The sequence below is a fragment of the Equus quagga genome, chromosome 14 (assembly GCF_021613505.1).
Source record: "Equus quagga isolate Etosha38 chromosome 14, UCLA_HA_Equagga_1.0, whole genome shotgun sequence".
Taxonomy (NCBI): Eukaryota; Metazoa; Chordata; class Mammalia; order Perissodactyla; family Equidae; genus Equus; species Equus quagga.
Window position 1 is genome coordinate 28,184,112 of NC_060280.1, and position 21,978 is coordinate 28,206,089.

At 60.8% G+C, this 21,978-nt stretch overlaps 1 protein-coding gene across 6 annotated transcripts; it reads left to right on the top strand.

The window, feature by feature from the left end:
* Nucleotides 1–515: 515 nt before the first annotated feature.
* RELT (RELT TNF receptor) lies at nucleotides 516–19,411 on the top strand. 6 transcript variants are annotated; one of them, XM_046638508.1, is made up of 12 exons: nucleotides 587–613; nucleotides 12,396–12,465; nucleotides 12,764–12,966; nucleotides 13,531–13,605; nucleotides 13,737–13,903; nucleotides 14,126–14,205; nucleotides 14,930–15,187; nucleotides 16,522–16,602; nucleotides 16,923–17,004; nucleotides 17,188–17,445; nucleotides 17,859–18,057; nucleotides 18,204–19,411. In XM_046638508.1, the coding sequence occupies exons 3-12, from the start codon at nucleotides 12,937–12,939 to the stop codon at nucleotides 18,249–18,251; spliced, it is 1,278 nt and encodes a 425-aa protein (XP_046494464.1). In that variant the 5' UTR covers nucleotides 587–613; nucleotides 12,396–12,465; nucleotides 12,764–12,936; the 3' UTR covers nucleotides 18,252–19,411. The 6 variants fall into 6 exon arrangements, with proteins under 6 accessions (XP_046494459.1, XP_046494464.1, XP_046494462.1 ...); XM_046638503.1 differs by lacking the exon at nucleotides 12,764–12,966 and having other exon boundaries at nucleotides 516–613; XM_046638506.1 differs by lacking the exons at nucleotides 587–613; nucleotides 12,764–12,966 and adding an exon at nucleotides 1,407–2,682.
* The last annotated feature ends 2,567 nt before the right edge of the window (nucleotides 19,412–21,978 follow it).

Below are 21,978 nucleotides of genomic sequence, written 5' to 3' on the forward strand. Positions count from 1 at the left end.
GGCATCCTTTGTAGATTCACTTCCATCGGGCCTTTTCTCACCAACCAGGTGGGGGTTTCTGGGGGCAGGCCAGGGCCTCATCGACGAGGTAAAGTGAGCTGCTTCCCTGGCTGCCAATTTCCAGGAGGAAAACGAGACCCAGGCAGGGGCAGCGGTGGCCCCATTCTCACTGGCAACGGTGACAGGACCCGGAGTGGCATCCAAGTCTCCAGTCTATCTTGCATCGCGCAACCCCTCCTTTCTTGGTTTGGAGCGCGGAAGGGGCTGATTCAAGAAGAGGCCTCCCAGGCTCGGCCGCGGTGCCCCGCGCAGCCCCCTGCAGTTCCCGGGGGGCTCGAGAGATGGCGACACAGAGCAGCGCTGCCCGGCGGGAGAGCGCGAGCCCCTCGGCGGCCTCACGGGGGGGGGGGGGGGGGGCGAGCTCCGACACTGACGTTGGGGGCGGGGCCGGCGGCCGTGACGCGCGGGGGCGGGGCTGCGCGCCTTCGTGGCCCGGCCGGCGATTCATTCAAAAGGCGCGCAGCCTGCGCGGCCGCCGGTGCGCTCGCCGGGTCGGGTTCGGGCGCCGCGTCGTTCCGGAGCTGGGCTGCTGGACCTGCCGCGGGGCGGCCAGGTAAGGAGGGCGCGCCGAGCCCCAGGCCGGGATCCGCTGCTCGCGGCCAGGCCCGGAGGGATGGGGCCCCGAGTGGCGCCCCCTGCCTCCCCGCGTCTCTGAGGAAGTCGGCCTGCGCGGCGGATGCCGCAGCCCCGGCCCCGCGCCCCCCCGCGCCCGCGTCCTGTCCGGCGCCGTCCGCGCCGCGGCCCCGCCCGTCCCGGAGCCCCCTGCCCCGGCCCCGCGCGTCCTCGGGCCGCGACTCCAGGCCGGGCCGCGCGCGGTGGGGAAGCAGCGGCGGGACTTGCCGGTGGAGGAGCCGGCGGGCCCAGGAGACGCCTCCGGCCCGGGAAACTTGGACCGAGACCATGACGGGCTGCGGGACCGGCCGGGGCGGGGGGGTCCTGAACGGTGACAGCCCGTGACTGTGGGTGACACGGCGCGTGAGGCGGCCCAGCCCGGGCGAACGTGGGGCCGGGACACTGGGCGGTGACGCCGGGCCGAGCGGGAGACACAGACGGGCTCTGTGTGTCTGTGACAGGCAGAGTGTGTGCGTGTGATTGTGTGTGAGAGAGAGACCCCGGGTCACTGCGGGTTGCGGTGACCCCAGCCCGCTGTAAGAGGCCCCGGGTCACTGGGGTCACTGTGTGTGACCAGAGCAGGGCCAGGGCCACTCGTTAATGTGAGTGTGAAACGGGAGAGGAACCCCAAGTTCCTCTGTGAAAACCAGCCCCTGAATCACTGGGGCCATCGTGTGTGTGTGGGGTCAAGTACCGTGTGTGCGTGCGTGTGTGTGTGTTTGTGTGTCTGCTCCTCAAGGCAATGAGTGAGAGATGGAAGGAGGGGGAACCTCAAACACCTGCCAGCAGATAAGGTGCGGGGCAGGGAAGGAGAGGGCCAGGGGATAGGGGTCTCTCCAAGACTGTCCCCAAGAAGGCCCCACTTAGGAGCTCAGTTTAGTGAGGGGGTGGACCTTGAGTGACTTGCCCTAGCAGAGGGACATGGGGGCCAAGGCTGGGTGGCATCTGATAGGTAGGGTGACACCTCTGGCAGCAGCTGAGGGGCCCTGAGGTAGCCTCAGGCTCCACCTTCCAAAAACACACACACACACTCTCTCTCTGAGGTCCCAGATACCTGGCACATCTCTGCCCCCTGGTAACCTGTATTCTCACTGGGCCCAGGCACCATCTTGCTCTCAGACCTGCCCCCACTGGGCCTCAGTCTCCCCATCTGCACACTGAGGTGTTGGGCTGTGAACCGGACTGTGAATCATCACTTTGGGATCCTCTATTGTTTTTGGGTCAACGGCTTCTGTTCTCCCCTCCCTCCCTTCGGGCAGAAAGACTGCAGTGGGGGATGCAGGCAGACTGTCTGCTGGGGACACAGTGGCCCAGGGGCTGCACCCGGTGCTGGTGACAGCGTTGGAAGCACAGCTCCTTGCACCAAGCCCAAAATTCTGATCCATAGACACTGACTTCTCTGGCCCAGGTCTCCTTTCTTTAGTTCCCTGCATAGGGAGAGGGGGCATGGACCTGTTCCCCATGAGCGGGCTTTCATCTGGGAGGCTGAGTTCTTGCTGCTGGAGAGCTGGAGCAGGGCCCCTTCACCTCTGGGCTAGACCCCCTTGAGGCTCCCACGCCCACAGGAGGGTCTGTGGGATTCATGCAGGGTGGAATGGAAATCAGGCTCCCTAGCCCAGGAGGGGTGCAGGGGCACCTGCTGAAGGATCTGGAAGTTCTGTCCTCTGCTGTCATCCTCTGAAAATGTTGACTGCTTTCTAGTGCGGGCGAGGGTCGGGGGACAGTGCCAGGCACTGTGCTGAACACTTTATGGAGTGCTCTTGTTGACTCCTCACAGTGGTTGAGATGTGGTGACTGTTTTTCAGAAGGAAACGGAGGCTCAGAGAAGCAAAGTGACTTGCTCAAGGTCACAAAGAGTCAGGACGGTGCCAGGACTGGCATTCAGGTCTTCTGCCCCTGAAGCTGTGAGACGGAGAGGGCCACCCACCTTCCCAATGTCTGCTTGAGGCTTCTCTGAGCTTGCGTCTCTCAAACCCGGGCTGGCAGGCATGGTCTGGCCAGCGTGCCATTGTGAGTTCTGAGTGTGGTGTGTGTTTGCACACGTCTGAAACATTGGGGGCAGGTGGGTGACATGGTCTTCCTGTTTCACCTCCTTGTCCTCCCTCCCCTCACTTCTCACCCCTAGCCAGAGGTCACCAGAAAGGCCTATCTCCTGCCTTGTAGAGCCTGTAGCTGGCCGTGGGAGCGTCCACATAGCTCTGAAGAGTGTCTGGAGTCTGCAGCACAGCCCAGGCTCCAAGGGTGGCGAGAATAACTGAGAGTCCCAGTTGACCTTCACCATAGCTGAGGGGCCCTGTGCCCCCTCTTTGGAGTTGCTCTAGGGGCAATTTCCCAAATCCTGCCATGTGCTGTGGTGGGGAGCAGGCTGCGAGAGACCTTGAGCCTATGCCCCCTCCTCTCAGGGACCTCAGTCTCCCCATTCTTCCCAGAGGCTCCTGCTAGCTCTGAGCACTGCTGCTGTTTGGCCGAGAGCTGGAGCTAGGGACTGGGGTATCCCTCTGTCCTCTCTGGAATGACTGGAGCGATGCTCTTTGGGGCTGGTCAGAATAGCTGTCTTGGTCTCCTGGGGCTGAGCCTGAGTTATTTCCATCCCCAACAAAGAGGTGGAAATAGCTTAGGCCTGGGAGTGGGGGGAGAGGGGAAGGGTTACCCTCCTTTTCTGGTCCCAGCCCCAGTGGAGGACCCCCCAGCCCCACCCTGTGCTCTGCCCAAGCCAAACCTTTCTGGTAATGTAGGCCTCCTGGGATGGCAGGGATCACAGTGGGGCCAGGCTGGGTTCCACATGTGACCTGTGTGATAGTTGCTGGAGGGAGGTGCCTGTGTCTGGCCAGGGAGGGGAGACTTTGAGGGGCAGTTAGCACCGGCCCCTGCTCATACGGTCAGCCCATTTTACAGAAGGAGAGACTGAGGTTCTGAGAAGTGCAGGGACTTACCCGAGGCCCCCAGAACTCTGATATTCTGGCTCTCAGCCTCCAGACAGGCTGGCACTTCTGTCCTGCCACACGTTCCCCAGAGGACTGGACGTGGCCCAGGACTGGAAGCAGGCCCGAGACACACCTTCACAAAATTAGGGCTGCCTCTTTTGTTCTGGCACTGGCCTTGCTGTCCTTGCCCAGACTCCTGTACTTGCCTCTCTGCCTCCGTTTGCAGTTTCTTCACACTCTGCCAGAGTGACCTCTCTAAGGTAACTTTTTGCCTACAGTGAATAGTCCAAACTCCTCATCCTAGCATTGAGGCCCTTATGAGCTTTACATCTTCATCCTCACCTCTCGCTCCCAGATGCCTGGTTCTACTTGGCCTTTGCTTTTGCTGTCCCCTCTTTCTAGAACCTTCCTGGCCATTCAGGATACAGCTCCAGTCACCCCTCTCCCAGGAATCCCTCCCCAGCCCAATGTGAGTCCCTCTTCATTGTTGTGGTCCACCTGCTGGGTGTCCCCCCTCACCTCTGGGAACAGGCGCAGGTATGGGGCACCCATGGGCCCTGCATGCCCAGCTGGGTGGGGCTGGCCTGGCCGGCAGCCTGCCCCCTCCCACTGCCATACTGTGCTGGCCAGCCCTCTTCCTGAGGAAGGGCAGCCACTGTAGGCTGAGGGCCTACTGTGTGCTGGGATGCATAGGGAGGTTTGCACTCAGGGTCTCTGATGCTCCTGAATGTGTGCTGGGGGTTGGGGGTGAAGACTCAAGGCCACCCCGTGGGGAGGGGTGAGTTTGGTGCTGCCCTGGGCCCTCCTCAGGCAAGGCCCTCCTTCTGGGCCCGCAGAAGAAAGCGCTGAGGCTCTGCCATGTGCTAGTCCCTGGGCTCAGGTCTCCTCTCAGCCGCACTGACAGGGAATCCCCTTCCTTCCCGAGCTGCTCAATGGGGAGCCAAGACTCAGAGAGCAGAGGGGACGCATCCTAGTTTGAGTCACACAGCCACCTTCTGGCACTCAAGCTCTCTCCCAGCCCCCAACCCTGTCTCCAGGTAGAGGCAAGGGTCGTCTGACAATTCTGGCATCAGTTGCCAAGGACAGACCAGGCTGGCTACCTGCAGGGGGAGAAGGAAGTGCCGGTGGGGCTGTTCAGTGCCTTGCCTGGCTGGGCAAGGCCAGACTCCCTCCATTACGAGGCCACCCGGTCTGCCAGGTAGGCCAGAGCGGGAGGGGTTTTGCCTGAGAGCAGCCGGCAGGGCCACTCCGGCCCTGCTCCCACTCAGGATTAGAGGCTGGGATGTGGTCTCTGGCAAAGCTTAGTGCCCACTCTGTGCTGAGCCCCTGGGTGCCTGGGCTTAACTGGGGCCGGGGTGGCAGGGAAGACAGGAGGGAACCACTGCTGTGTCCCTACTGTGTGCCCAGCCCTGGGATTAGGACCCAAGGCTCTTACATCTTCAGCCTCATGCCCACAGGGTCTGCAGTCCCCTCCAGGTATAGGGAGGGAAAAGAGGTCCTAGAGAGGGGAAGGGGCTTTCAAGACTCTAGTGTCACTGGGGTCCTAACCCAGGCCTGTCAGTCTGGAAGGCCAGAGCTCTTTCCTGGGCCACCCTGGGAAAGATGAGAGCTCTATAAATAAACAGCCCATGTGGCTGTGAGTGTGTGCCCTGGCTGTTTGGCACAGACAGAGAGGGATGGAGGGGCCTCTGCAGCCAACTAAAGGGAGTGTCTGAGTGTGTGTGTGGAGAGAGGAGGAGGCCCTAAGCTTGGACCTGCTCACCCTCACCATGAGAAGGGGCAGTCAGCACAGGGAGGGGCCTGGCCGTCCACAGTGTCTGGCCCTGCTGTGTGCCCAGCCTCCTGCATGCCACCGCCTGCCTCCCTCCTTCCCTCGAGGGAGACCACAAACAGTGATGGCTGAAGGGGCCCGGAGAGGGGAGGGTCCAACCTGACAGGGAGACTGGGAAGGCTTCCTGCAGGAGGCAGCGCCCGGGCTGTGGCCTGATTGTAAGAAGAGCCACTGTTCGCCTACGAACCCTGGATCCTCCAGCCTCACCAGGAGGTCAGCTGAACAGGCACAATTACCCCAATTATGGAGGAGGAAAGAGGCCCAGGGACGTGGGGCTGGGTCCTGACTGCTCACCAGCCCTCTGTGTTCCTGACTGTGGCTTCAGCTGTTGTGGGAGTAGGTGGACACCGGCCTCTAAGGGGCTGGGAAATGGGCACCCAGAGTCCTCCCCGAGAGGCCAAGGCTCCTCCACCCGTGCTGCTGGGACCGACATTGGGTTCCCCAAAGCACTGAACCACTAGGCGACCTTGGCTGGATGCTGCTCGATCTGAGGGCTCCTCCTCTGGGCCTTGTGGGCCGTGGTGGGAACTGTACTCAGGAGAGGACCCCCCAGCAGCACTTACAGTGGCTCCGCTTCTCCCCTTCACATCCCCAGAGGCGGGGCCAGAACCCCCGTTTTCAGAGGAGGACCCTGAAGCTCAGGAAGGGTGAGTAACTTGCCCACGGTCACAGAACCACTAAGTGGTGAGCCAGAGCTCAAACCTCGCCGTGACTACTCCGGAGCCCAGCCTCCCGCCTCTTGCTGACCCCAGTCCTCAAGCTCTGTTGGTTAGGGCCTGAGCTGAGATTTTTGGGGAATGGAGGTCTCTTTCCCCAGCACCCCAATTCTGTAGGAGTTGGAGAACGGAGCAGGCTGGGGCTGTGATCTCCTCTCATTCTCTCTCAAAGCTTCGCCCAAGTCGGCCATGTTGGGGTGATGGGGCAGGGCCTGTGCTGAGCAGACTCTGGGCCGCCCTGGCACATTAGTGATGGGGACCAGAGAGCAGCCCGGGCACGAGGCATAGGTGGCTTCTTGGAGGAGGAGGCAGCAGTAGCATGAGCAGGGTGTGCAGTGGGTGTCCTCCAGCCTCCCTGCAGGAAGCCCGTGGTGCCCAGCGGTTGGGTGCTGGGCTGAGCAGAGCATGCAGGAGCAGTGGGGGTGCCAGGTTTGTGGTGGTGAGGGCAGGGGCTGCTGCCCCTACTCCGGTAGGGCAAACCTTGTCTCCTTTGAGACCACGTTGTTACAGGGTACTACTTAGCCTCTTTGTGCCTCAGCTTCCTCATCTGTGATGCCTGGAGGCCTGTCTTTGAGGCCAGTGGAGGGAGTGAGGCACGCAGTAAATGGTTAGTGAGGGGGTGTTGGGGAGCCCCAGCTCTGCCCCAGAGACGACTGTCTGGTTTGGGCACCCCCTCCGCAGCCCCAGACTCAGCCCAGGGAAGAGGCAGGGATTGTACCACACCCAGACGGCGAGGAGTCGGGTGGGCCTCGTCTGGCCACCTCAGCCCTTTTCTTAGCCTCAAGGGCCAATTAGCCCCCTCAGCCCCACCTTCCCACCTCACCCCCTGAACCTCTGAAGCCCAGGCCCTGTGGCAGCAGGAGGTCTGAGGGGCAGAACTGTGCCCGGCCCCTGGGGATGGGCCAGGGAGCAGCCGCTGCCTGGTGGGCTACCATGTAGGATTAGGGGTCTGCACGTGTGGAGTCCTCACCCCAGGCTTGTGACCTGGGAGACCGTGGCTGCCCAAGGCTGGGGTGGGGGTGGGAATGGGGGCGCCCTTCTCTCCGAGTGGCCCTGAGGCAGCCTCTGCATATCTCTGGGCCCCCAGTCAGCAGCCCTAGGGAGCTGGGCTCCACCCTGGGATCTCCTCTTCTTCCCCTGGGAATTCCCAGCCTTCCCCAGGCTTCTGCTTCTCGCAGGTCCCAGTGCCTTTTCCCGCCAGAGCTGGCACAGACTAGGGCATGTGCTGTGTGATAGCCCCTTGGCTGAACCATGTACTGTGTGCCGCTCGCTGCCCAGCCTCTGCCATTAGGTTGGCAAACGCTGGGAGAACATCTGCTCTATGCCAGGCCTCGGGCTGGGCTCCAGGGTAGGCGGGCCCAGAAGTGAGATGGGAAGCAGAGTCAGACAGATCTGGGCTTCATCCCTGCTTCACCACTTACTGGCTGTGTGACCCCTGTGGCCTCAGTTTACCCGGGTGTGAAACAGATACTCACCTCTCCTGTGAGGAGTGGAGGCAACCCAGGCGGAGGGCCTGGCCCAAGGGAAGGAGGGCAGAGGAGGGAAGGGAGGCAGTGCCTGGCTGCCCTCCCTGCCGCTCACTGTGGGCACTGCCCTACTTCAGCCCCAGTTGCCAGGGAACCGCTGGGTTCCTCACTAACCTGGATTTCTCTATTGACTGGTGGCCTTTGTCTTCCTGTCTCGGGTGCGGCCACCGCCGAGGGAGGCCTGTGTCCAGCTGTGTTTCCAGGCAACCCAGCCTCTGGAGGCTGCAGGGAGGTCCACAGGCCCCAGAGCCTCTGGCTGGGGAGACAGAAGTACCTGCCTCCCACCTCTGTCCCAGTCCCACCTCACCTGGCCGGCAGCCTGGCGAGCCCTCTGAGACACAAATTGTCCCATCCTCTCCCTCCCCTGCTAACCCTTCAGGGCTCCTGCAGGCCCTGGGGGCAGTGCCAGCTTCTCAGCTGGCAGTCGAGGCTTGGCGTGACCTGGCCTTTGTCCACCAACCTTCCCAGACCCCTCTCCCTTCCTGCACGCTCCCGCCTCCCAGATTCTTACCGTGGCCAATCGGGCACCTCCTGGGTACCAGGCTCTGTGCCAGACATTGTAAATAAACAAAAGAGAATCGTATTTTACCTCACACCTGCCTTTCAAGTGTGTCATCCCCCTCCACAGTTTACACATGCGGAAACTGAGGCACAGTGAATACTTAACTGAGGGCTTATTCTGTGCCAGTCCCTGTGCTGAGTATTTAACGTGTATTCCCTCCTCTTACTCTCACAACAGCCCCCTCTGTAGGGGGGTCCACAGCCACAGAGCCGGTGAAGAGCAGAGCAGGCTGGTTCTCCCCAGGAAGCCCAGGGCGAATCCCCTGCCTAACACCCCCCCCCCCCCCCAGGCTCCTTAACCATCAGCCTGCTGTCAGGCCCTCTCAACCTTGGCAAAAGCCGGACCCTCTCCTGAGAGTGCCTTTTTTGATCCCTGCCCTCCTCCGCACCGTTCAGCACATACCTACCCACATCCAGAGGCAGCACGTGGGGAAGGGGCTGGGTAAACAGGATGGTCACGTGCCATTAATGCAGAAGGGGAGGTGGTGGTTAGGGGCTTCCAGGAGGCAATGACTTTGATCTGAGCTCTGAAGGAAGAGGAGGTGTTGGCAGGTGATGGCAGGGGTTTCTGGGCAAAGGAGCAGCAGGTACCAGTGCACGGATGAGAGAGGCAAGTGTAGGGGATCAAAAGAAGCTCAGAGTGGCTGGAGTTGGGGGTGGCAGGGGCCAGATCTCGGCGTCAAGACACCTGGGCTGCAGGTGGAGCTGAACTGGAGGCCAGGGGGCGGGGGGTAGGCATGGGGCTCTGCGAGACCTTTGGGATTCAATGGAGCTTCAGTGGCCACCACACAGGCCAGAGTGAGGCTGGAGAGTGAGTGCGGGGAGGGGAGGGCCCAGGCTGGGCCCGGGTGACCCCGCCGAGCTTCAGTTCTGGGAAAGGGGAAGCTGCTGAGCCTGGGCCACAGCTTCCTCTTTGTCTGAGGCCTCTAGGGCTGCACCTCCCCAGGGCTCCGCTGCCTCCAGCTTGGGGCCCTGGTCATGGCTTTGCTAGTTGGCTTTCTTCCAGGGAATTTCTGTTCTGATTGTTTGGGCATTTTTTGGAGGGTGGGAGTGGGCTGTAAGGAAGCCTCCCCCCGCTCCCCCATCCCGCCATGAGCCTCCTGTTCCAGACACTGGCGGGGGCGGGTTTGTGGTGAATGAGACAGACATCCCTGCCTTCGCTGCTGTCTGGTTGGGGGGCAACGAGTACACAAGTAAGCAAACACTTAATTATAAAGCTGGGCGCGGGGGGCGGAGGGAAAGAAGGGGTGATGGGGAAGAAGTCCCACGACCTGCTTTTGGCTCGTTGCCTCATTTAAACCTCCCAACAACCTTGCCTTGGGAGGGAAACATCCCCATCTTGCAGGTGAGGTAACTGAGACCCGGCCAGGTGAAGCAGGGGCTCAGGGCCCACAGGGAGTGGTGTCAATGGGGCCTGGCCCCAGGCTGGGAGACTTCGGGAAGGAGTGGCCTCTAAGCTAACTTCCTTCTCTGCCTGGGCCCTGTGGGGTGGTTCTCCTCTGCCAGGAGCACCGGGGTGGGAGAGGAGGCTCCTGGCTGTGGGCTGAGGATGCTACTCTCCTCCAGGCCTTAGTCTGCCCATCTTTGACAGCCCTCCCTCCTCCAGGAAGCCCTCCGGGAGGTTCTGGGCTTTGGAAGGTCACTGACTGCCCGGCCTTCAGGACAAGGCAGAGGGGTAGGGATGGGGCCTTCACAGATCCCCAGCCAGCCAAGGGGCTTCGAGCTGAGCTTGCTTTTCCATCAGGGTTCTGGGGCTCAGGGCTTAGATGCTGGAGGCCTGGTGGGGAAGGGGGTTTAGGGGCGGGGGTTCACAGCAGCAGTTCTGTCCACGTGTGTGTGCAGGGTTCTGGGCGGCTGGCCATTGGCTGCCTGACCGGGCAGGTCTGTCGGGGGCTCAGTCGGGCCTGGGGAAGCAGCTGTAAGCAGAGACTCGGTTGGCCAGACTGGGGTAAGTGCCGGTTTGGGGTAATTAGAAGGCACATAATTAGAAGGCGTCAGGGCGCTTGGCGGCAGTGTCTGTGAATGGGCCTGAGTGGGCCCTCATTGGCTTCGGGTCGGGCCTTTGGACCCCCATTTTCTCCCTAGAAGTCTTGAGATCACAGCTCGCGTCTGTCTGGAGGTGAGCATCTGCACAGCCCCTCCCTGTGGGCTCAGGTCACCCAGCAGGTGCTGGGCAGGGCCAGGGTGGGACTCGGCCCATCCCCTCTGTGGCTGTAGTTAGCCCCGCCCCAGCCCTCTGGGCCCACCCCAGGGACATGGAGGGGTGCTGCGTCTGGGGACTGGGCAGGGCTGCGGGGCCAGCCTGAGGCCTTGGGGCTCATGGTCAAGTCTAGGGGTGAGATCCTGTGAAGAACAGGGGAGGGAGCATGGGGAGGTGGACTTGAGTGGGAGCTGGGCCTGGGCAGGGGGAAGGGACACTTTGGGACAGGAATGAGAAAAGAAGACTTATGACCAAGTTAGAAGAGGGACAGGTGGGGGTGTGGATCAGAGGATGCCATCTGTTGGGTGCTGACGGCCAGGGTGTGACCTTCACTCTACTCTGTGGCCCGAACTTCTCCTGTCCCAGGTTTTCCCCTGAGCTGGCCTTGGGCCAAGAGCTGCTGCCAATGACCTGGAGAGTCCCGAGGATGGTGTGACCACTGCCCCTCCCCTCCCCTGTGGTGTAATTCAAACCCCTGGCCCGCCAAGGTCTGTGCCAGGCCAGGCCGCCTAGTGCGGGCGGATCGGTTTCCTCGGGCTTCTTTTCCAGGTGGGAAGTCTGGGCCACCTGTAGGCTGAGGGGCTCTCGTGTGACCTGGGGTTTCTGGGGCAGCGCTTCTCCTCCCAGGCTTGGCATCAGACAACTCGGGGCTCCAGGCAGGGTCCCCTCAACCTGCTGGGGCCCTGGGCCATGGCTTGGCTCTCTGAGGCCACCCCTCAGGAGTCTGTGGCTGAGGCCCGACAAACATGGCTTCCCTCACCCTCGGGAGCCTGAAGCTGGGCCTCCTGGAAGCACGCATCGAACTCCCTCGGTTGGCCTCAGTCCCTTTTGTTGTCTGATTCAAATCCCTCCTGCTGTTCCAACCTTGTCTACTGGCTGGAGACTTTTCTCCAGAGGAGGCCCCACTTTGAGCCTGGGGCTCAGCCTCGGGCCAGTGCCCATCACTCTCTGCTCTCACCCTGCCTTCTTTTGATTCTTGGCACTTCCCACTGTCTGTGGGGGGACACTCACTGTTCATCTGTTGGCCATTGGTCTCCCCTAGGGTGTGAGCTCCCCAAGGACAGGGACAGTGTGTGTCTTGTTCATACTATTTCCTGTGCTGAGGGCAGTGCCCAGCACACAGTAGGTGCCCGAAAGAGGATGGAAGGCTGAGTGCTGGCTGCCACGACTCCCCCCACCCCTTGGCCCCGGGTCTGCTCATGGCCCGAGAGATGCAGTCAGCAACATGCCAGCCCTCTGTGGAGAAGTTGGCCCAGCATGGACAGTGGGACACATGGGAGGACCAGGACTGTCATGGGGTGGGGGCGGGGGGACACGTGGGAGGACCAGGACTGTCATGAGGTGGGGGTGGGGAGACACGCAGGAGCTTTCGGGGCCAGACTCAGCTTTGGAGGAAGGGAAGTCTAGAGAAGATTCCAGAAAGAGAGGCTTTTGTGTTGGACTTTGACGGGTAAGGGAAAGGGCCTTCCTTGGAGCAGACATAGCAAGAGTGAAGGCAGAGAAGCAGAGGCCCGGCATGCTCCTGGGCCTGCAGGGAGTTCTGAGTGGCCAGAACCTGAGAGCTGGTGAGGCCGGGTGTGGGGAGACTGCCAGCCCTCTCACTGCCCCACCCCCAGGGCTGCAGCTTGGGATTTTCTGCCTCCCAGCCTCCCCTGCCCACGCCCCAGGGCACTTTGCTGTTTCTGGAAGGAAAAGGAAGCCTTTTGTCCTCCAGGAAGGCCCCCAAGCCTGGCAGGGCCCTCTGCCCCAATCCAGCTTGTGCTGCCCTGGAAGGCTGGAGCCAGACAGGACACCCCCTTGCAGGCTGTTGGGGTGGGGGCAGTGAGGGTAGGCCAGGCCACCCCACACTCTGTCCAGCAACACCTGTGAATTCCCTGTCCCGTCCTGTCCTGGAAGCAGTGCTGGGCGGGCAGCAGTGCCTGCCTGTTCCCGCTACCCACTGAGCCTGCCCTCCATCTGCCCCAGGCTGGGGACCCCCCGGGGCCTGAGGATGAAGCTGAGCCCGCTGCACTGGCCGCTGTCCTGCCTCCTGGTGGTGAGTTGGGGATGGGATGGTGGGGAAGCCAGAAGAGCCGAGTCCTGAGCCCTGCACCCCAGCCCTTGAGGGGTGGAGTGCAGATGTTGCTCAGGAACTCCAGGCCAGGACAGGGTGCTGGGGTTGGTCACTTAGCTCTTCCTTTGAAGAACCCAGGCCGTCTGACCCCAGGAAGCACCTCCTGGCCTCTGCCTCTCCTGGTGCGGGAGGCCTCTCAGCCTTTGGCAGGTGCTGGGAGCCAGGTCCAGGGCCTAAAGAGGTCCCTAGCCTCCTGTGTGACATTTCGTCTGCCCTCCAGGGCAGCTGGCTCTACTCTGCCTGCTATCCCCAAGATGGAGCCAAATCAGAGGACCAGGGTGTGGGCGGAGGGGTCTCCCCACAGCAGGAGAGATTATGGGCAGGCAACTGTACCTGGAATGGGAAGCAGAGGGAGCTCCCGGTGGAACAGGCTGTGGGACATGAATTGAGAAGATGCTTCCCTTGGGATGTGTCATGCCCTGTGTGAGTGTGAGGGGTGTGAGGAGGCTGGCCTTGTGTCATGGGGGGGTCACGGAGGAGGATGTGGTCCCAGAGACTCAGCTGAGGGCCCAGAATAGGAAGCACCAGCTGCAGACGTGGCCCCAGGGATGATGAACCGAGGCTGGTTACTGGCATGCCCAGCTGTGGTGGGGGCCAAGGCAGCAGGAAGCGGGGCGGAACTTGAGAGAGGAATTCGGAAGCATTTCCTCCTCACCATCCTGGTTAGCTAGAAGGGGTGTGACTCAGAGACCTAAGGGCTTGAGATCCTGATCTGGCCTGTCTGGGGCTTTCCAGCATTTTCTAGAAGTAGATGTGGTCTCTCCCTACCTAGGCAGTGGTGGTGCAGCAGGTCTGGGACAGGCAGGTTCTCCTTGCAGCATGAGGGATAGAGCTTAGAGAGTCTCCCTGAAGCCTGGGGGTGGCTCTGTGCAGTCAGCAGTCCCCGCCCATGGGGCATCACAAAGTTGGTGGTGGATAGATGGCCTCAAAGATGCCACGTCCAGTGCTTTCTGCTCTCTCAGTGTGTCCTGCCTGCTGTTCTTTCAGCTGCTGCCCTGGCCTCTGGCCACTCCAACATCAGTGACCCCTTGGCAGTGCCCACCCGGGGAGGAGCCCAACCTGGTGAGCTTGGCTTGCCCATCTGCCCTGCCCTGGGAAGACTGTTGAGGGTCCGGGGTGGAGTCCCCAGGCCTGGCTTCCCAGGGGCCTCAGGCCTGGCTGCTGGCTTTGTTCTCACCCCTTCCCTCCCACAGGGCCTGGAGCAGGGCACACTATGCAGGTCCTGTCCCCTGGGCACCTTCTCAGCCTCGTGGGGCTCTAGCCCATGCCAGCCCCACTCCCACTGCAGCCCTCGAGGGAGGCTAGAGGCCCAGGCAGGCACGGCGACTCGAGACACACTATGTGGAGACTGCCAGCCTGGGTGAGCCACGGGGTGGGGCATGGGGGCTCATGGCAGGGTGACCAGGACTTTGGATCCTGGGGTCCAAGCCTCACCCACCCCTCAGATGACCCCTGAGATGGGCCTCAGTCTTCCCATCTGCGAAGTGGAATGGGTCAGGACCAGTGAGGGTGCCCGGTAGGAAGGAGTCCAGCCTCCCTTAAGGATAGTTTTGGGGCCTCATGACGTCTTTCCTCCCTGTAGGTGGTTCGCGCCCTCAGAGGCGCCCGGCGTTCCCTGTCAGCCGTGCTCTTGGACACCCCTGGGTACTCACAGCTGTCATGGTGAGTGGCAGATGGGGCTAGGACTGGTTGGGGGGTGTGTGGGAGGGGCTCTGGCAAGCTTGAGCCAAGGGGCCCCTGCAGTGTCCATCCAGGAGAGTGGGGTCCTCATTCCCTCAGCCCGGGGCGGGGGCATGCAGCCAGAGTGTGTCCAGCAGGATGTGGTCAGTTGCTCCTCTGGCTGTGTCTGCCCATCTCACTTCTGAGTGGCAGAGACCATCCAGCAGTGGCAGCCACAGCTGGGGGCCTGGGAGCCTCACATCCTGACCAGTCTCCTGTCCTCACCCCCTCTAAGAGACCCATCAGATGAGTGTGAGCACACGCTCGCACATTCACATACACGCTCCTCTCACCTGTAGAGTCAGTCACCTTCTGAGGCAACTACCCCCGGGACCAGGTCCTGGGGAGGCAGGACCCAGTGTCCCCGTGCCCAGGCACGTGCACAGGTGCCATCTGTTCACCCCTCTGACCCAGCAGGCGGGGCGGACAAGGGCTGAGAGTCCTGAGGTCTGAGGACCGAGATCTGAGGATGTCTTGCTCAGGCTGACTGACCAGATGGCCACACAGGAGGAGGGGCTGGCTTTTGCTTCCCCAACATGGTGGGGAGTGGGCAGCTCTGGCCATGTCAGTACCCCCTACACACACACACACACCCCCGCCCTGACTCGGGCCCTGGGTCTTTCTGCCTCTGTCTTTCCTCCATGCTTCCATCCTCCATGGTGCTCAGAGTGGAGGCAGCGGGCCCGACGTGGCGTGGAGATGGCAGCAGGGGCTGGCGGCACTGGGGAGAGGCGGCAGCCAGACAACAGCACACGCGCAGGCAGCCCTGAGGAGACGGCTGCCCAGTACGCGGTTATTGCCATCGTACCTGTCTTCTGCCTCATGGGGCTGCTGGGCATCCTGGTGTGTAACCTGCTCAAGCGGAAGGGCTACCACTGCACAGCCCACAAGGAGGTCGGGCCTGGCTCTGGAGGTGGAGGCAGCGGTGAGGCCTGGGTCTGGGTGGGGAGGCCAGAAGGCACGGGCTGCCCAGCCCAGCTCAGCCTGGGGGCTGCCTGAGGGAACCAACTTGGCCTGAAGGGTCTGACAGGGAAAGGCCTGCAGAGGACTAATCAGGAGGTCTTCCTGGAGGTGCTACTCGTGGGCTGCAGAGGAGACACTGCAGACTGACAAAGTGGAAGGAAGGGAGAGGTGGCCCAAGGTGGCGACGGGGGCAGAGCAGGGGTCAAGTGGCTTCAGCAGGATTCCCACCCACAGTTCAGACCCCTCAGGGGCTAAGCTTGGTGTGTGGTTCAAGGGTTGGACTGCCTTTTCAGTACTCAAGGTGACCTCTGACCTCTGGCCTGAAGGGCTGGCAGGGCAGCTGTTCTGGGCAGGCACCACAAGAGGCTCAGGTTTCGGCTTCAGGCTGTGGTTTGAGTTACGAGTCCTGGAACCAGAGGGAGAGACAGGTTCCTCCCACCCCTACCCTAGGGCCCTGAGCCCCTTTCTTCTCCCCCTCACACTGTGCCTCTAAGGCCAGGAGGGCAGGCGCTCCACATGCTCACACACTGCTCACAGAGCCTGTGGCCAAGTCAAGATGGAAATGGCGCCTCCCTTGCCAGCGTCCCAGCTGCCTGGGGCTGGCCAGAGCCCTTCCCAACTCCTGACACTGCAGTCTGGACGGGCAGGAAGGGGACAGCTTTGGGCAGGCAGGAAAGTGGCAGCTTAGGCCATTTCACCTCAGGTCACACTTGTCTTCTTAGCCTAGGACTTCCTTTACCTGCTGGCTGCTGCCTGGGCACAAGTCCTAGGAGCTGTTTGCTGCCGGCCCAGCACTGATCATCACACGGCCCATTCTCGAGCCCTTCAGGTCTGGGCCCTAAGCTGACCAAGGGCCCTCAGTTAGTTACATAGACAGGGCGGTGTGCAGGGAGGTGACAAGCCTGGAATGGCAGAATTTGCTGGAGTTGTTGGGGGTTCTGGGCAGAGGCAGCCCATGGATCCCTGAGGCTGAGGAGTGGAGGGGGCAGGCCCCAGAAGAGGCTGACCCCCATCCCACACATTCACTCTGCAGGGACTGGAGTTCAGGTGGCCCTGAAACTGCTAGGACCTGGGGTTGTTGGTTTCCTGAGGGAGCAGTGACACTGAGTAGTGAGGGTGACACTGGGCTTCTCAGAATCAGAGCTGAGGCCTGGAGTGTCGCAGGTGCATAAACACTGAGGCTTGTAGCCCAACTCTTAGGAAAACCTGAGGCACCCTCTGCCGCCATATCCTGGGGTAGCTCAAGAGTGTAGCTCCCCCACTTTCCCAGGATCATGGTCCTTTTCTCTTCGCCAGGGATCAACCCTGCCTACCGGGCTGAGGACGCTAATGAGGACACCATCGGGGTCCTGGTGCGCCTGATCACAGAGAAGAAAGGTGAGGGGAAGGTCTGACCCCATCCCTGTTCCCAGGAGAGGAGGATCTCCCAGAACCTGTGAGGCAGCTGCAGGGGTCAGAGTCCCGCCCTGCTCTGCCCCTCCTGCTGGGACACTGCTGGCCAGCCTGGCCCTCTCTGACCAGTGTGGCTGCTGCTGCTGCCCTTTCCCCCTGTTCTTGCCTGATGAGGGGTGGAGGAAAAGGCACATGGCCAGGCTGGGGAGGGGATGGTGGGTAGGTAGGGGGATTTGTGCTGGGCGGGGTGTCGGGGCGGTGCCCCTCACGGCCCAGGGCCGGGTTCTGACTACAGCTGCCCACAGAGAACGCGGCGGCCCTGGAGGAGCTCCTGAAGGAGTATCACAACAAACAGCTGGTGCAGACCAGCCACAGGCCTGTGCCCAGGTGAGTGGGCAGGTGGACAAGGAGGGCCCTAAACCACGGGTAATCAGCTTGCCTCCCAGTGGGACTCACCACTTGGGTATGTTTCCTCTCCCATCACCCGGATTCCCCTTCACTACCTCCTGGGGTCTCTTGGCCCTGGGCCTGGCCTGCCCTAGTGACCACTCCCACCTGTCCCCTTTGCAGGCTGCCACCGGGCCGCCCCAACATGCCGCACATCTGCCCGCATCGCCACCACCTCCACACCGTGCAGGGCCTGGCCTCAATCTCTGGCCCCTGCTGCTCCCGTTGTAGCCAGAAGAAGTGGCCTGAGGTGCTCCTGTCCCCTGAGGCCGCAGCTGCCACCACTCCCACTCCCAAACTCCTGCCCAACCCAGCCAGGACCCCCAAGGCTGGGGCCAAGGCAGGACGCCAGGGCGAGATCACCATCTTGTCTGTGGGCAGGTGAGGTGGGCAGAGACACAGCAGGGTCAGGGAGAGACATGACAGCCAGGGGAAGGCAAGGCCCTCGGGTGAGCCCTGAACACCCTGTTCAGTGATGACCCCACCCTTTCCAGCCTCTGTGGGAGTGGCCAGGGAGAAGTCAGGTCTTCCCAGCTATGCTGTGTTGCACTTAAGCCTGGGCCCCCCGGGCAGGGTCCTGGCCCCCATCACACCTGGGGCCCCTCAGGCCAAAGGCCTGTCCACTTGCAACCTAGGATTGAGGGGTGTTGGGGGCTCATCTGTGGGTGGGAGGGTGTGGGAAGGGCTCAGGCTCTGATCCATGAACTTGCTGAGTGATCCTGGCAGGTGCTGTCTTCTCTACTCCTGGGGTTCCCCCTCTAATGGGGGATTGATTGCACCACGTCTTCTCCCAGGTTCCGCGTGGCCCGAATTCCTGAGCAGCGGACAAGTTCAGCAGCCTCTGAGGTGAAGACCATCACGGAGGCTGGGCCATCAGGGGGTGATCTCCCCAACTCCCCGCAGCCTGGCCTCCCCACTGAGCAGCGAGCATTGCTGGGAAGTGGTGGAAGCCATACTAAGTGGCTGAAGCCCCCAGCAGAGAACAAGGCTGAGGTGAGGCCCAGAAGGGGAAGGTGTCTGTTCGTACCTGGGCCAACCCTCACTGTATGGGGCAGAGGTAGAGGTTCGGGGTCCCTGGGTCACTTTCTTGGAGCCCAGAAGCCCCGACTCAGCTCCAACTCCTCACCCCTGTCCCCCAGGAGAACCGCTATGTGGTCCGGCTAAGTGAGAGCAACCTGGTCATCTGAGGGGCTGTCTCATCTGAGGACACTGCAGCCCTGCCCTGGGAGGTTCCGAAGGCTTCCTGGAGGAGGTAGAGCTGCAGCTGGGCCTGTTAGGATCAAGCAGCTATGGCCCAGCCGACGAAACAGCAAAGGCCAAGGCCTGGAGGTGGGAATGTCCGCCCCAGTGAGGAGGCAGGCCGGCCAGTGAGTGCTGTGTGCAGGAGCAGGTTGAGAGCCCGTCCCCTTTCCCTGCCACCCAGTTCCTTCCCTGCAGGATGCCCCTGACCCTGTACCATGCCCTAGCCAGATCCTAGGAGCTCACAGTATCCTCTGTACCACCAGGGGGCTAGGCCTTAGCGATGGGGAGGGGCACCCTGCCTGGCCCGCCTGGCCCCAAGCCTTGGTAATTAGTGGCCGCCTGCCTCTGTACAGGGCCCTAGAGCACATGTACCTCCCCCTCCTCTTCCAGCAGGTCCTGTACAGGGAAGGGGCAACAAAAAGCCGTGGGCTGGGAGGCTGAGTTCCTGGGTTCTAATCCTGGGCAAGTCCCTGGTTATCACTGGGTCCCAATTTTTCTGTGAAGTGGGGAGAGAACGACATCTCAGTGCCAGGGCTCCTTGGGTCCCTTGCAGTCTCTGGGCTGGGTTGTGTGTGGGGAGGGCTTGCCTCCTTGCCACCACTCCCATTAGTAGCTTTATCTGGCTCATTTTCGCTGCTTCTAGGGCCTCCACCTCCAAGGCCCCTATGGGGCTGCCTATCCACGGCTCTGTCTACAGAAGTGGCTTAATGCATGTGCCTGCCCCTGACCCTGCTGTTTTTATTGAAATTGAAAAAACAGACTTGACCTGGGCAGGGCTGTGGGACAGAGCCCCAGCCTGCCCAGCCACCCCCAGGATCTGAGGAGCCTTGGGGGAGAGGGGTGTGTGATGGAGCTGGAGAGGCACCTCTGGCCTCGGTGGTTTTTGTGTCCCTGTGGTGTTGGTGTGTCTGTCTCCCAGCCTGGGCAGTGCAGGCAACTGCCCAGCCCCCATCTCCACTCACTCAGCAACCTGGTTATTTATGTGGGGCGGTGCAGGCACGGGCCCCACTGCCATCCCCATTTTATTTATTGGAACTTTGCTGTTGTCCTATCCTTGCGTCTCTATCCCCATCCAATTGTTGAATAATAAAAGGTGGGAAAGTGGTGTCATGAGGAGCTTCTTTTCCCTGTGCCTCTTCCCAGGTCATCTGTCCATTCGCCAAATAGGTCTTAGCTCTGTGTCGGGCACCATATGTGGGACGGGCCATCCCTCCCCTTGCAGTACCTGCTCTTGGGCAGGTGAGCACCGGGCAGCAAGTGAAATGGGGCCGAAAGAGGCTGTACCTCATCTGGTTTTCACTGAGGCCCCTAGAGGCAGTGCTGTGCAACGGAAATAGAGTATGCGCCACGTAATTTAAAATTTTCTAATAGCCACATTTAAAAAAGAGAAACAGGTGGACTTAATTTTAACCCAGCATATCTAAAATATTTTCATTTCAACATAAAATCAGTGTAAAAATTATGAATGAGCCATTTATTTTTTGCTATGAAGCCTGGTGTGCATTTTACACTTACAGCACATCTTAATATGAGTTAGCATATTTCAAGGGCTCAATAGCCTCATGTGGCTAGTGGCTCCTGTATTGGACAGCACAGCTCTAAAGGAAGTGGAAGATGGAAGGGGTAGGTAAGACATTTTGGGGCTGGAGAAGGTGGGAAGGGGAAATGTGCTCCACAGAGGGAACAGCATGTGCAAAGGCCAGACATCAACCAAACTATGAGGAGCTGGAGAAGCTGGAAGTAGAGGGTGACTGAGGTGTGGAGACTGGGGAGAGGGTAGGCAGCAGAAGGCAGCCACATGGGCCCTCGGAAGCATGTCTTATGCCAAGGAGCCTCTAAAGCATTTGGGGAGGGGAAAAGCATGATTGGTCAGCTTGCTCTTGGCCACAGTATGGGGAGTGGAGGAGCTGTGGGAGCAGAGGTTCCACAAGGAAGCTGATGCAGCCATCCAGGCAAAAGATGGTGGAGGCTAGGCTACACGGGTGTGGTGGAGAGAAACAGGGACCCAAGAGATTCCTAGGACAGAACCACTAGGGTTTGGTAATGGGATGTGGGTCAAGGGATTAGGGACAGCTGGGCCAGTAGGGTGGGTAAATAGGAGGAGCAGTCCTGAGGGTACCTGTGATACAGCCCCATGGGATGTCCTAAGGTGTCTTGATGTGAAGGCCTGGAGCACTCAAGAAACAGACCTGGGCTATGGGACTATCTAGAAGTACTCAGGTGGGCCTTTGCACCAGGACTGGACTGAAGGGAACATGTTTCAGGGACAGGGCTCAGGACAGACCCCTGGGCTACTCCAGGGGCACTGCCAAGGAGGTGGGAAGGAAACCAAGACAGCACAGTGTCCGGGAAGCCACGGAAGGACGAGTGTGTGGGGAGCAGTGTGGGTCACAAAGCCAGGCATTGCTGCAGGGTCAGAACTGGAGCATCCCCTGCTTAGTGGACACAGGGACGTGGGAGGTGCAGGACCAGGATTGAGCTCCCTGTGGAAGCCAGACTGTGCCAGGTGACAGCTGGTGGGGCCTTACGCTCCAGGGAGAGAGAGTTTTTAGTTAATTCCAGGTTCTGTTTGTGTTTGGTATTTTTTTTAAGATGGAATGGGGGTGAGGCGGGGGACATTTAAACACGAATGGGAAAGAAGCCCAAGGAGAGGCTGAAGAACCAGAAAATGACGCTTGATGGAACCTGGGGAGGTGTGGAAAGCGACAGCCTGTGGGAGTCCCAGGCTTGCTGCAGCTAGGAGAGGGTGGCAGTCATGATGGGACAGCAGGAGGCCCAGCTTCACAGAAGCCATGGTAGGGCCTGGCCGAGTAGCTGCAGAGAAAACACCTGCCCTGAGAGGAAGCTGAGCAGACGTGCCTTGACATTCAACCTCTCCCTGCCTCTCACCTTTCTAGGGTACACGCTTCTCTCTCGGTGGCTTCTCAGGTGAGCAGGAGAGGGAGGGTACCTCTGAGGACCCAGGAGACAAACCTTCACCTGCTCCAGGAGAGGGGAAGGAAGGACACAGAAGCTGGGCATTAGGAAGAGTTTTCTGGAACACCAAAGGTTGCCAGAGTCTAGAACAAGGTGTCTGTTGTAGGGGACTAGGGGGCATCACCAGTGCACCCAAGGATGTCCTCCCTGGGGCTGCCAGGGTGCACTAGTGTCCCTATTTGCTGGCTGTTCAGTTGCATCTGAGAGTTTGCCTTTTCAAACTTGGCTGTCCTCAGCCATCCACTTGGATGACACAACGGGATGAGGAGACAGTGCCCAGGTGGGTGGGGTGGGAGGCTGAGCCCCTCCCATTCTGGCCTCCTTTCCCAGGGAAGGGTGGACTGTGGTCTCCAGATGCTCTCTCATCTGGGGTGAGGCACATACAGATGCCAGCCAGGGTGGTGACCGAGGCTGGGTCTGGGCTTCCCAGGCTGGGTAAGGGGCATCCCCATCTCCGTGCTGGGCCCTGGGGTAATAAGTACTGCCCCCCCTCCCTGCTCCTGCCCCATTTCCTGCTTGCTGGAAGGTAAGAGAAAGGTAAGGCTCTGGCCTCAGTTGCTTCACCTGTCCCTTGGGGATGTTGAGGCCAGTTCCCAAAAGTGTGGGATGAGGAGCTGAGGGATCAGGCAGGGGTGTGTCTGATGCCCTTGGCTTTCAAGGCCCCCACCTTCACCTAGAAGCTTCTGTGGCTTGTCC